The following is a 15,027-nucleotide window of genomic DNA, read 5'->3' as shown; positions in this document are numbered from 1 at the left end:
CACCTCATTGCTGTGAGAAGCATTGACATTATTCCCATTTTTATCCCGAAGTGTTGACGATGAAGGACATTTGAGAAGAGCGAACATGCTCGTAACACCCATCACATGGTGTCTCAGAAAATTACATCAAAGCTGTAGCAGCTGCAGTAGATAGTGACAGAAAGTGAGTCAGTGAGCAACAGCTCATTACAACAGTAGTTGTTTTTGCTGTATTTGTTTTGCTTGTGTCGTTGGTCTTAAAAAACAAAGGTTGCGCTAACGACATAACAATCAATCCGTAACAGCAATTTCACAGTAGACGTTAGTCCAACACCTGCTTGTGCTAGGAGGCTTTATTGTGATGACCTCACTTGTAGGAGTTGTGTGGTTCTAACCATGGTTCAGGCCACCAGACCATGGGTATTTTGTTTTTAATGTTTAATTCTGAGAGCCATTAAAGAGCCATTTTCATCCTAATCTATACTGTGTGTACTTTTTTGGGGAACCATTACACATGGTGATGCAGTCACTGGCTGGGCAATAGCAAGAAAATCTCAGTATTTTTTTTTTCCTGGTTGCAAGTCCCACAGTTGTATGTAGTAGAAAGAATAATGACAGTTCTTACGGACAAATTGAGATTTTGCTGTTATGGCTTGGACATGTATGTTGAGGACATGAAGCATCCAAAAGCATAGTATGTATTTGTTTGGGGAGATAAGAGCATCACCAGAATGCTTGGTTCTCCATTTTGCTTGTTACATTTTCTGTTTCTCACTGATGTTTCCTGATATCTCCTTTTTTTTTTTGTCACCCCTCTCTTGCTTTCTTTATATCACCAATTTTTTCTTCCCCTTCTCTTAACCCTTTTCCTTTACCCTTAACCTAAACGCTTCATTTACACTCTCCATCTTCCTCCTCCCTTTCTCTAGGCCACAGTCACCCCATGGACATGCCAGGCCGAGGGCTTTACGATGAGAGAGACAGCGGCATCGCCAGGTCAGGTAGGTTAATATGACTAGGAGCCAAAGCCTGGATTGACCTACGTTCAGTACAGCTTTCAGCCCTGCAGTTGAGCTTTGAATTGGGTTTGCATTTATTCTGGTCAAGACCTGGGTCAAAATGGTTGCCCTGCTTTTAACTGTTCAAGGTCAAGAGCGTGAACACAACTTACACAAGCACTGGTTAATTTAACTGATGGTGCTTAAGCTGCAACTTGTCAAATGTGGTATGCAGACTCGCATGTGCACAGTTGTTTGTGTTGTGTATATGGAAAGAAAGCGATTGAAAGGTAAAGATGTGCAGGCTAAGAGAGACAAAACATAACTGACCTATGTGGAGGTGTTTATATGGCTTTTAGGGTCTGGAAAACCTTGTGTAATGTAAACTGCCCCCTACCCCCTTTACCCCCACCCCCTTTCCAAACACCACCATGCGCCACTGGCATGAATGGTATGAGGGGAATTGCTCTTTCTGCTCAAACCTGCATCACATGCAGAGGATTAAATATAGCAGCTCTCAAAACCCGCTACTAGTAAAAGAGCTTCTAATTCAAGCCTCACCCTCTCATCTCCACTCTCCCCACCTCCCCTCTGCGCTTGGGCTGGAGAGCATTTTATCTAACTCTGACACACAAAAATACATAAACGACCCCCTGTGACTCAAAATCTCCACCCGTCTACCTCTCTCGTCTTACTATAGCTCCTCTGCTACGTGTACAACTCTCCAGCGCAGTTTTCTCTTCACACGTCATACACACGGTCATTCACTCATCTCCTTAAGTTATCTCTCTTTATATCTTCACGCACACAGAGGATCACACACTGTGTAAATGGTACATGTGACCATTGAACGGAGCTGTCTGCATGGGCTGTAAATAACCCTGTGATCAGTGCTTGTATTGCATTCTGTTGTGCGTGTGTGTGGTTGGCGGGGGGGGGGGGCTGTCATTACCCTGACAGCCTGGTGTAAAGCCAGGATGTCCAAAAACTGCAGCATGTGACTGTTAGCAGGCTAACCGAGATTAGATCTCATATGAAAGCTATCCAGTAATTAGGGCCTGTGTTTTATGGAAAGGGGTGTGTGTGTGTGTGTCTGTCTATCTTTGTGTCTTGTGTGCTGTATTTTTTTTTCAAGTTCTTTGTCTTTGTAAGAACAGTTAGTGTCCTTTTTAGATTTGTGTGTGTGTGTTTTTTTTGGTCTATCTTTGTGTCTTGTGTGCTGTATTTTATTTTTCAAGTTCTTTGTCTTTGTAAGAAAAGTTAGTGTCCTTTTTAGGTGTGTGTGTGTGTGTGTGTACAAAGTCTCGTTCAGAATGAGTAACCCTACGCACTTGTTGTCTGACTCACTCTTGTCCTTTTTCTATTCTGTCACCCATCATTCCCTCCATCTGTTCCATATTCCCTTCTGTTCTTGTCCTCATTCTTACTCCTCCTCAATCCACCTCCAATTCTTCTCTCTATCCCTCTGTCGGTCCCTGCAGCTTCTCTGAGCAGCCTGCTGATCACTCCCTTCCCATCTCCTGGCTCCTCTCTGACTAGCAGCTGTGCATCCAGCTACCAGCGCCGATGGCTCCGCAGCCAAACCACCAGCCTGGAAAATGGCGTCTTCCCCCGCTGGTGAGACACATACAATCATACATACCCAAACACTTGTGCAAGGCACACATTCCGGCGCATTTTATACAGACAAGCATGCTTATAAATAAAGAAACTTGCCCGTGTTGACTGTAGGTGCAGCGAACAACAACAATAAAGAGGGAGTCGAGTCATGCACACAGAGTAGTTTAAGTGACGCTTAAACTAGAGGGGGACAAATGTTGAAGATCCATGATCTTTTCTGCACAACTTTCTAAACACACACTTAACAGAGTCTCTCTCAATCCCTAACCCCCCCCCCCCCCCCCCCCCCTCCCTTTTTCTTCCCTGTTCAGGGCTTCTGCCAGGCTTTTGTTAAGTTTATCCTGCTAGGACTTCCTCAGAATCTAGCAGGCAGCTGGGAAAATGACACACACTGCTACTATGCACTAATAACTGCACACACGCACACACACTCAGTGCTGTGACTAGACAGGATGCTGTGTTGGCCTGTCACTGTAAATGCAGCTGTCGGCCTCTGAGTGCTCTAATCTTCTAGGCGCTCAAGTTCAGCAGCACCAAAGCATCTTGTTTACCAGCTGCAACAGTAAAAAAAAGACTAGGATTAAAAGTCTCTTGATATGTTTTTTTTAACAGATGTGCCCGTTTTCCGCTTATGTTTTGAAACTTTCAAGAGCACTTTCAAAGTACTAGGTAGATTTATCATTTTATGACACAGGATTGTATAATGAAATGAAGTTGTAGTTTCCATTATGCTACTCACAAAAAGCCAAAGTTATATGCAACAATTGTATGGGTTGCAAAATAACAAGTAATAGAAATAAAAATATTGTACATGGTGGAGTGCTGAGGATGAATATGGGAGTCTCACAGCCTGCTCTGAAGGCTGGTGGTACGACAGCCGATACTTCTTTGCCGGGCGGCAGCAGGGTGAAACAGGCTGTGGCTGGGGTGGGTACTGTCTTTCAGAATCCTTTCGGCTCTGCACAGGCACCTCACCTTACCTCATCGATATCACTGATGCTCTGTAGATTGGTACTACTGGTAATCATCAAACCTGTAGTTAACTGGTATTGTGCAAAAGTACAAGAAAGACACTTAGTATAAGAGGCCCTAAGCACTATTCTAACTTTTTTATGTGAGGTAGTATGTAAGGAAAGACATGACTTTATTGATCTTCATGTGCAAAAGTACTAAGAATCAGATTTACATGTCGAGTACACATTTGGAAGTTTGAGCAGCTGCACACACATTTTAGCCTCTGGAAGTTTTACTGGATCTGCCTCTTCTCTGAAGTTCACTTCCTGTGTACCCTGTCCCGATCAGGTCAGTTGAGGAGAGCTTCAATATGTCTGACGAAAGCGGTGGACCAAGCCTCGGCGTGGCTCGGAAGAAGAAGATTGCCATTGGGGTCATCTTCACGCTGTCCCCCAACTCTGAGGAGAACAACCGCTTCCAGGAATTCTTTTTCTCCCACTTCCCTCTCTTTGAAAGCCACATGAACAAACTCAAGAGCAACATCGAACAGGTGAATGAATGTATTATAGACCAACCACATGTTGTATTTGGCAAGAGTCTAATTTCTTCTTGATTCCCCTTTTTTGATGTGGACATTAATGTTATTTACTTAGGATTATTGTTTTGATCTGTTAGAGGTTTGTTTCTCTATGCTTTTCAGTGGGAGGTGCTTTTATATTCTTGATCACCTCCCTGATTGACACAAGACATATTCAGTGAAATCCACTTAGCATCAAGATATGAGGGGTTCCCCAATGCAAACCTTACACTCTTTGCTGTTGTAATGAATAGAGATCGACTGGTTAAATGGTCATAACTTGTATATCTGCGGTCTTGTTTACTGGTGTCTGTTGTTGGCACTGTCAAAGCTCTGGATGACTTCCAGTTTTACGGTCCATCTTCCCTTCTGCCCCACCTCCCTCTGTTCTCCCTCACAAATCCCCTGATTAATTTTTCCTGTAACTTTGTTTGTCATCTTGAGTGCCAAATATCTCAAAGCGTATGTATGTTGTGTCACTCTCAAGGCCATGAAGATGAGTCGGCGGTCAGCTGATGCCAGCCAGAGGGCCCTGGCTTACAACCGAATGGTGGACGGACTTAATGAGTTCAGGTTGGTCAACAGCTCACATTCACTCACCACGGCACAGACAATAATCTTGCATCCTTTATTTTTTCCGTATTTCTCTTGTGACACAAACAATAAGTCTTTTGTTGAAAACACCTGACAACATAGTTAATAACATGCTTTTAACAAGATTATCCTGCAATATAACACGAGCATTCAGCAATATAAAATAAATTAGAACAATATGTTTTACATTGGACAAAAACACCCAATCACTGTCAGTCACTCACAGTTTAAGCCAGTCTTTACTGCATGTTTATTAGCAACTCAAACACTGAAGCCAACGTCACAGTGTCATTCAGTTTCTATGTACTGTGGCCAAATACAAATTCTCTCCCTGGGTACATAGCAAGGTCTCCGCATCATGGAGACATATGTGAAATTTAAACTTCCTGTTTCCAGGAAATGGATGATACACTTACAAGACATATCTTGTATTTAGATTACAGATCACTGCACCATTAAATCGGACACCAGAGCATGATCTGCAGCGTTTATCATTAATTTTTCCATATCCGATTTTTCCAAATCGTCATCGCACATCATGAGACATTTGCAAACTGTCTGATTTACAAAATTTTGTTTCCTGGGAGTGAGAGAATGCAGGCACTAGGAGAAGGATGCAAGAAAAGCCAGTGTGACAGAATGAGAAAGGAGAGGTAAAGGACCTGTAAGTACTGCTGGTCTGGGGAAGGAAGGAAAAATAGGCATGAAACTAAGCTTATCACACATTATAGATGAAAGACACAATCGGTGTCATATCTTCAAGATTTTCTTTTAACTGTTGTTTTTTACTTTACAAGTAGGATTTGTCAGAATTATGACTTCTTCCAGGCTTCTTGAATTTCTTCCAGTCACAAAACTTGTCACATGACAAATTTCCAAATAAAGTTCATCCTTATCTAAACTGCGTAGCAGACATACATAGTCTTGTTGAATTACTGTCACATGCACCAGTAACAAACTAATTAAACTAAGTAATCTGAGTAAGCAAACAAAATAATATTGCTCAAAGTAGGTCACCAAGTGCTCATACTTATCCTGTGTTACTCATGTTATGGCACTAACATTTGGGCAGCTTTAATGACCTGAGAAGTATTTTGCACATGCCTTTCCAAGCATAGTTTGTTTATGCTAGTGGGTTTACCAGGCATCATTTAGAGTTTCTTTTCCTAAAGTATATCAAACAGGCAGTAAACTGGCTTTTTGCTGATTAACAGCTAATATTCACCAGCTGCTGTGGCGTGCAGACAAAGAAAGCATCTCATCTATCAGCAGAGACATTTTTAGCATTTAATGTTTCGTATTTGAGACAATGGTCACATTGTGTTGATATAGGGCTTGGAGATATGGTCAAAAATGTTATCATGATTAAAACATTTCATATCATTCGATATCAATAATTATCACGATATATATCTCTCTCTCATGGGTGGAATTTTTAGAAACCAGATGGTTAATTATTTGGTTAAACTTGTCTTCATGGTCAGAACATGACAAACACTTGATGCCAAACAGTGGACCACTTCACAAATCTGAGGTAGAACAATCAAAACTATTATGATGAAATCTTTTTCAACAAATATGATTAGTAAATCCGTTTTCAGTCCCACTCCTCAACAAAATAAATATCTTCATAGAAAAATTAAGTGCTAATTTGTTTGTGATTCAAATGAATTAAACCAGATATTTATTGACGATATATTGAACATTTATTATATTTTTATTGAGGAATATTATATTGCGATAGTTGTTTATTATTATTGTATTATATTATTATTGTTTTATTGCCCAGCCCTATGTTGATATATAATTGCCATAAACGTATCCTGAAATGTAACATGCGTCTTTTGGTATAATTTTTAATTTAAAATATTGAATTGAATGTTGTTTATGATTGCTAAAATTATAAAAGAGGAAGAAAAGGGGCTGTGTTAGCATAGGCTGCATGAAAACTGTCAGTGAGTGTTTAGTCTCTGTACAGAGGTTAGGCGAAGGGATTATGTAATTCTGCTCTAGTTACTGATGGAGCGTGCTGAGGTGTCACAGCAATCAATTAGTAATTAATAAATACTTTGCATTATGCTATCCTTACACATACCACAAACAGTCTGCCCTTCTTCTTATGTTCTTTTTCTGTTCCCTTAAATGATAAATATTAATATGTATACTAAGTCCAGTAAGAGATGTTGAAATAGGTTGGGTGAAATAAAGGAGGAACATACTGTTTCGTACCTGTCTTGAGCAAACCATAGATGTTGCATTGTAATGGCAGTGCATGCTGGGACTTCAGGGTTTTGGTTGTGTTTAGGGAAGCTTTTTTGACCAATGTTTTAGAAGCTTCCAGTTACTTCTCAGCTCTGCACCACTACTACCCTGTAGTTGTATTTAATCTTTATTGGTGATGACATTGCTGCAGTCATATGACTGTTGGCAGCCGGCCACAGCAACCCAAGCCTCTTGAGTGGCAACCCTATCTACCTCAGACACTGGCCACGAGCACCAGAATAGTAAATAATATGTGAGTGCCAGCAGGAGAAAGGCTAATGCCCGGGACAAACAAAATATCTGTAAAATCTCACCTTCAGACAGCAGCTAAATATAAGTGTAGCCACCTTTGCCATTAAGGGCAACGACTTCATGGAACATTACAGAAGGAACCTGGAAGAAATGCTTTTTGCTTGTTGCTGCTTTGACGTAGTTGGAGGGTGGGCATGCACAAATACTCACGCATGCTGATACAGATAAGCTGCGCACTTAGCAGAGGCATGTGTACATAAAAGTGACACCATCCTATATTGGGGTTAAGTTAGGGTTTGCAGTCTGAGTACAAGCAGCTCTGAGAGAAGCAAAACCACTTAACACACCAGGGTTAGGAGTCTAATTCTGATTTTACCACATACATAAAAATAGTGCACTTATCCTTCCCGGAAGCACCTTGGGTAAAGTATGCACCAAATGGCACAAACTGTGGGACCATACAGCCTGGTAATTGCTTCAGAGTTGTAACTTTCATGCACGACATCTTGCTTTTTGAGGCCTATCATAAAGTGAACTGAAACAAAAGCAAAAAACTCCCTCAAAAAAAGTCACTGAACAGCAGTTAAAATCCACCCTGCACAATTTTATATTGAGGAAAACTTTATAATACACATCTGAATCTGAGTGGTAAATCAGACCTAGGGACACATTTATTATGACTCCGAAATGTTGCTTGCATGATGGTGTTCTGATGCTAAAAATGCAGTTTTACCCTGAACTGCTATTGATTAGTAATTGGAACCATAACTGTTAAGCTATAACTTGCAAATATGTCAGAGCCATGTATGAGATTAAAAATGTCTAAATTGCTGCCCTCCATTGTGAGATCATTTAAATCTGGCTATTTAGCCTGTACATCAGTTTAATATCACATCACAGCCGTGCTCTTTAAAATTCACCTGAACAGCTGCTGCAGAGAGGCTGAGACTAGATCTCCTGCTCATCTAGCGCTGGCTCTGCCTCAGAGCTGTGCCCGCTGAGGGGCTTTCAGTCAGTGAATGTACACCAGACACAGCAGTGAAGAGGGGCTTAAAAAGGCCACGAGTAAGTCGACCTGTTTATAACACAGGAATGAATAAAGCATTATTAGCTCATTTGATGCTGCAGTCCAAATGACTGATCATCCTTGCTGACAACGAGATGTAAAGAGAGTGGGGACTTGTTTTTTGTTGGGTTGAGTTACAAGTGACATCAAGTCCATTCTGATTTACCCTGCTGTGACCACTCAGTACTCAGTTTTTTAATGATTCATCAGTGATCTATTTATTTTTATCAAGAATTTATAATCAGTGAAGCTCAGATGATCTAATGCAGCGACCATTCTATGCTCCTCCTTGCTACCGTTCTGCTGATGTTAATCTTAAGAGGACAGGTTTAGAGTTGGAGCACTTCTCAAAAAACTTCTTGCAACATCTATATCGCAAATGCAGTTAAATTCATTAGTTCTTCTTTTCACACCCCATTGATAACTTCTTCTTATTAACCCTTAAACAAAGACAACACCTGCTCTTCCTGAATTCTTTGGAAAAATACATCAACCTAAAATAGCTTGATTACTGGAATAGTGGAGATCTAGTGAAGGTCACTGTCAGAGAACTGTCACTGTGTGACACCTGTGCTTTCTCTCAGCGTGCAGCCAGTCTGCATCTCCTCTGTCACTGGGTTCTTTATAGGTCAGAGAGGTTGGGAGTTTATGGCAGATTTAACCTTGTTTATAGCCAGAGATCTCCCGCAGTTTCCTGTAAGACTAAATCAAGCTTGGAAAACAATACCGAGTTTTTATTCCTTGTCAGTAGGATCTGCAAAGTCTTGTGACAGATCACCTGACGCGATAGCAGCTGGTTATGTTTATTAAACTTAACTTGTACAGATCACTGCCTGGCGACGCTGTTGTATTATCAGTGTTTGCTGAAGATTGCAATATGGAATCGGTTGATATGTTTGCAAGGAAGCCGAGTAAGCAGATAAAACCGTCAGAAGCACCTCATCCTCTAATAAACACTGACATCTCTTCTTTGATTATATGTACAGTTTTGCATTTTCAAACCCAGAATCCAGCAGCTACAGTCCATATTTCACCATTGACTTAAAACGCCTGAGTCTCCACATTCCTCGGGCTGCAGAGATTCCCTTCTGCCCCTGTGTCAAAGCTTGGCCTCCGGCCGAGACATGCTCACCAACACGACCCACGTTCTATGGAAACTCCAGTCCTTCTCAATGGACAAATGCCCCGGCCGAGCCACATACAGATAAATATACACACAAGAATGCATGCACACTGTACTGAGCAGGAGACAGGGTTTTGTGTGAGTGTGCGCAAGTTTGTCATTGGACTGTTACAAACACACAACCAGGGTCTCCCATGGCCTCAGTGCAGACAGCGAAGCTCTGTGAGCTGAGATCTCTTTTGTTTACCCCAAGAGACAATAACGTGACTGTTCTCTCTCTTTTCCCCTCCTTCCCTTTAATTCCCTCTCTCCATGCCCTCTCCCTCTTTCATCCCTCCTTCCCTCGCTGTACCTCATCTCCAGGATGACCATCTGCGACCTCTACACCATGCCCCGCGTGGCTGAGCCCGTCTGGTTGACCATGATGTCTGGGGCGTCTGAGAAGAACCAGCTCTGCGGCCACTTCATGAGGGAGCTGTCTCTGCTAATGGAGCAGGCCTCCAAGAACCAGTTGAGTGTCTTCTTGTACTCTCACCTGGTCCAAGATCAGTCTCTGAATTTCTGTGAATGCAGGAGTTTAAGAGGCGGCATCCCAAGCAGGGATCAAGTGAACTATATCAAAATGCATATTGTCATATCACACAGTGGGTTTCGGCAGTTAGGGTCACAGCATGACTGGAAAAAACATGCACAGTAGCACTAGACATTAAGAAATGTTACATATGCATCATCTTTCCTCATCTTTTATTTGCGTGTACTTCCTGGACGAGCGTATCGGCAGAGAAACAGATGCAGGTTCATACAGACTATTCATTCTCTCTCTCCCCCATACATTCTGTGGTTAATCTCTCTCTTTCTTACACACATTCACACTGTGAGTGTTGCACCCTCTTTGCATTTATTTGTCTGCCTCAGAGGGAGCTGTGAATGAGACAATCCCTACCAGTCTCTAATTGCTTATTGTTGCTGTTACAAAGCCATGTCAAACCACTGCTAATTGTACATATATGAATTGGTAGCAAGGCCTTTATTGAACATAGCACCCGGATTCAGTACAGCTGTTTCAAGTAGCATTCAGTTCACTGAACTGAATTATTACATCAAGTTGATCTTAAAGGACCAGAATAGTTGCCAACAATTTTTAAAGATGTGAGTGTTTTTCGTCTTAATCTCTTAATCACTGACTGACATAGTGGAGATTAAGTCTGTATCTACTGCTTTCATGCTCTTGTAAATACTAGGGCTGCAACTAATAATTTTCATTACGAAATTACTCTAATGCACATTACAAGAGCCAAACGTGATGTCTTTAACCTCCCTTCAATGTGTTTTTGTGTGAACAGTTCATAACCAAAATATCTTTATTTCACAAAGTCTTTCTTTATACACCAGTACTAGTACACAGGACAATAAAAGCAAGAGCAAAAATCCAACTATTAAGATAAGAAAATGTCATCAAACAAGCATTAAATAAAATACAAGAGATAAAGGCCAAGTTAACAGGAACAGAAATATTCAATAGTGTACGTGAATTAAATAAAGGTGATCCATCTTTACTGTACCTGCTGACATTTATTATAGAAAATGTATAAAATACAGAAATGTAACAAAAGCACACAAGCTGGTAACAAAATACTTGGTATTTTTCAGTGATAAATGACTTGGTGATCAAGATGTTTCTGGCACCAGCAACAAATAGTTGTTTAAAAATAAAAACTCTGTATTTAACACAAGCAACGTATGAGCAACAGAAAATCCATGTAAAAAAACATCACCCTGCCAAATAGTTGGATTAGAATTGTTTTAAGATAATGAAGATAAGAAATTGTGTTTTTTTTATTTTGTTTTTTAACATCCGTACCATACTACATGGTCCAATGTAGTTTCTCATGTTTATTTAAATCCCTTCACAGTTTCTAAATGTTGACCATGGATAGAAGTTGAATCTCCTAGGCAACCACTGGTGTTTCTCTGTCAGCACTGCTTCTCAGTGAAAGTCACTATTTCCACCAGCACTGGTTTGGGTGACTGCCACGCAACTACTTGTATGTAATGTTGACTCGTGAATAAAGCATTGCGTTTCCCTGGCAACCACTCGTGTTCCTGTATCACATTATAATATTTCTGAGGCGTCCCGTCAGTGTTCCCATGACCGACTGTGTTGATGACTGCTGCAGTCACATCTGCATACTTGCACGTGATTGAACTTGACTACCCATGACAGTGTTTAGTCATGAGACAGGAAGGGAAGTAGACACTTGTGGTTAGGAATGAGAAGTGAATCTTGCTAATAGGATGTGTGTGTGTGTGTGCGCGTGTGTGTGCGTGCGCGTGTGTGTGCGTGCGCATGTCATTTATGTGTGTATTTGCATATGCCTGTGAATGTGCGTGTTTCAAACAATGGATGTGTGTATGTGGTGTCCAGTTAAGCAAGAAAGTGACCACAGTTTTGAACAAGGTCATGGTGGGGAAACTGATAAACAAAGTAATTTCTGGATTCCAGGATTGAGACGGGATAGGGATTTTTTTTTTTTTTTACTCTGTCATGTGATTAAGACTGGACAGGAGTGAAAATCTGCCAGGAAGTAAATTTTTGCATTCTTCTCTATGCTCTACTGACCAAACCATGTCTGATATTGCAGATTCCTCCCTGCGTTATTGACAGCTGTCCTGACCAATCATCTGGCCTGGGTGCCCACCGTCATGCCCAATGGGCAGCCTCCAATCAAAATCTTCCTTGAGAAACACTCCTCCAAGAGCGTCGACATGCTGGCAAAGACGCACCCTTACAACCCGCTCTGGGCACAGCTAGGTGAGGCAGTCAAACACAAATGTATACACAAAGAGTGAGTTGGACGTACCATTGTTTTCTCTCAAAGCACCTGGGTGGCTGGGGAAGGAATTGATCCTAACCTGCTATTGTTAATTATTAAAGCACAAAGACAAATTAGGACTAGACTATCTTCTCTCTCGCCTCTCTGCAACTCTTTTAAGTCTTGAATCTGTATTCGCTATTTGTGCAATTCACGTTCAAATCATCTGTGTAGCAGCATGAAAGTGACGATTTCAGGTGTGATGCAGTTTTCAAATTAAGATGCAATAATACTGCAGCTGCAAAATTGATTGATGAGAAGTGCAAACATCACATGGTCTTCCAGTGGAGCACATTGTATTAGTGGAAATCCATAAAGGCTTCCTGTGGGGAGGGGGAAAAAAAAAAAAAGTCAGATGTGTAGCTGTGGTTGATTTATAGGCACATATATTGTGCAAGTATGTCCTAATAAATATACAGACTTCTTTAGGATTATGTTGTCCACACTTTCACCTCATGTGACATGGGAAACATATAGAAAGTGAGTTCATGGTGACACCTAGTGCTCATATCTAAGAACTGCATACCAGAGCATTAATTTGTCGAACGAGACAAATTAATGCTCTGAGAAGAAATGGAGGTAAGAGGAGATAAACCAGAATGGCAATGTCAGATCTTTTCTGAGATGAATGGTGTATGTATAACTAATAATTGTTTTTTGGGGATGAGTAATTTGCACTTTTTCTAACAAACGCATTTAAATTTTATTTCCAGATCTTACAAATGATTAGACAGACACTACCTGTAAAAAGAAAGTGATGCATCTAAAGACTCGGTCAGCGATGCTAATGGTTGTTGTTTTTTTGGTTGTTTCGCTGTGCGTAGGCGACCTGTATGGGTCCATTGGATCACCGGTGCGCCTGTCGAGGACAGTGGTCATCGGCCGCAGACAGGAGCTGGTCCAGAGACTCCTCTATGTCCTCACCTACTTCATCCGCTGCTCCGAACTGCTGGAGACCCACATGCTGGACAGCGCTGAAGATGAGGCTATTGTCATGCCTGGCTCCCTCATCACCACCTCCCTGAGGAAAGGAGAGGTGGAGGAGTCGGACTATGTCCTGGTTACCGTCCATAAACCCAGTGGGGACTACTTGTCCCATGGGGCCCACGGCCGGCCGACTGAGGCAGAGGACAACAGCTACCCTTCAGATAACAGTCTCCAGAGCAGCACGTACACAGACACAGAGGCAGAGCACTGCACCGGGGACACTCCCAATGAGGAAGATGAGGATGAGGCAGATGAGGAAGACGAGGAGGACAGCAGTGAGAGTCAAGGGTCCAGGAGCAGTGTGCTTCAGGCAGGAAACAGCCAGGGTAACAACTCCGTTATCAGGACTTCAGAAGCAGCTGAACCCGGGGGGCTACGCAGGCAGTCTAGCAGCCCATTGGCAACAGAGGCCCGACTAGAGACAGTGCTGCGTGTTGGCTCGGCCTCCTCCAGGGAGCAGGTCTGTGCGCTGGATCCGGAGACCAAAGGTGACCTGAAACTTATTGTCCCATCTATACCCACGACCCTGGCAAGTCCATCCCAAACTCCTGTCACCGCAGAGGGTAAAAGCTGGGAGGCTGGGATGGATGCAGACATGGGGAACCAGCCAACTGGAGTGTTGGCTCCTCGTCCATTGGGGTTCCCTCTAGAGAAGAAGCCCCCAGATAAGAACCTGGCTGCTGCAGTGCCAGTACCAGTGATACTGGGAAACACAGTGACGGGGCCCATGACTTTGACTCTAACAGAAGAGGAGGAGCCTGCAACAAAAGTCACTTTCCTCATTGGGGACTCCATGTCTCCTGAGTCGGACATAGAGAGCCGCAGAAGCAAGGTGGAGGAGGAATTCAAAAAGCACAAGAAACACCTCAAGGACAAACATCCGCTTCACCAGCAGCTGCTGCTGCATCAGCAAGAGCAGCATCATAAAGGACAACATTATCAACAGCAACCGCAGCAGCTGCAGAGAGGAGCGGATTCAAAGACCAGCAACACCAGAGCATCAGAGGACCAAATCAAACAGACCAAGGCCGCTCCAGCCCTGCAGCGGGTGTCCAGTAAGATGTCCCAGTGGAGCCCAAACTGTATGGACGATTTTGATGATTATTACAACCTGGATAACCCTGTAGAGACTAGAACTATAGACGATGTGGCCAAACGACAGCAGGCCAGCAGCACGGACACTATCCACAAAGACTTGCTGGACCCCTCGGGAGTCCCTCGGCCTGGTGACTTGGGGGTTCAGAGCTTTCAGGGTGCGGTCAGGGGTCAGGGTTTGGGTCTTTGTTTAGATTCAGGTAGTGGAGACGTAGGCTCCAGCAGGAAGAGAGATACTTTGTTGGATGTCCAGAGGAGGTGCAGGTGTGGATCTACAGATTCTTCCGACACCTGCTGCTGCAGGGGCTGTTCGGCTGCGCAGGACAAAGGTCTTCTGTTGTCAGTCCCTGTCCCCCAGGACGGAAGTAGCAACAGCAAAGTGGACCAAAAGTGCAAGGCGGTGCCCGTCAATGACTGGGAGATACCACGCAACGAGAGCTCAGACAGCGCGCTGGGGGACAGTGAGAGCGAGGAGACCGAGGACTGGCAGGAGGAAGTGCTGGTGCCCTTCCCTGGGTGAGTAGAGGACACATGCATTCACAGATGCACTTCTTGTCCACAACTTCGGTTGTAATCAGTACTAGTAATAACAATGGCAGGTAATAATTAAGAATAACAATATATCCTCATCGCTGAAAATTTTTTTA

General features: G+C 42.8%; 1 protein-coding gene across 3 annotated transcripts in view; it reads left to right on the top strand.

Annotated features, from left to right (window-relative positions):
• The window catches only part of fnip1 (folliculin interacting protein 1), a 41,407-nt gene that overhangs the window by 22,711 nt on the left and 3,669 nt on the right, over positions 1-15,027 (top strand). For all 3 annotated transcript variants that reach the window (XM_038707579.1, XM_038707580.1, XM_038707581.1), the window contains 7 exons: positions 909-980; positions 2,459-2,594; positions 3,900-4,101; positions 4,616-4,701; positions 9,789-9,935; positions 12,068-12,237; positions 13,123-14,896. In XM_038707579.1, the coding sequence (XP_038563507.1) occupies positions 909-980; positions 2,459-2,594; positions 3,900-4,101; positions 4,616-4,701; positions 9,789-9,935; positions 12,068-12,237; positions 13,123-14,896 (2,587 nt within the window). The remainder of the gene's footprint in view (positions 1-908; positions 981-2,458; positions 2,595-3,899; positions 4,102-4,615; positions 4,702-9,788; positions 9,936-12,067; positions 12,238-13,122; positions 14,897-15,027) is intronic.

The sequence above is a fragment of the Micropterus salmoides genome, unplaced genomic scaffold (assembly GCF_014851395.1).
Source record: "Micropterus salmoides isolate LMB-PRFRI ecotype aquatic unplaced genomic scaffold, ASM1485139v1 Ms_hic_scaffold_9, whole genome shotgun sequence".
In the NCBI taxonomy this organism is placed as follows: Eukaryota; Metazoa; Chordata; class Actinopteri; order Centrarchiformes; family Centrarchidae; genus Micropterus; species Micropterus salmoides.
Note: the sequence above shows the minus strand (reverse complement) of the source record. Positions and strands in the feature narration are given on the sequence as shown.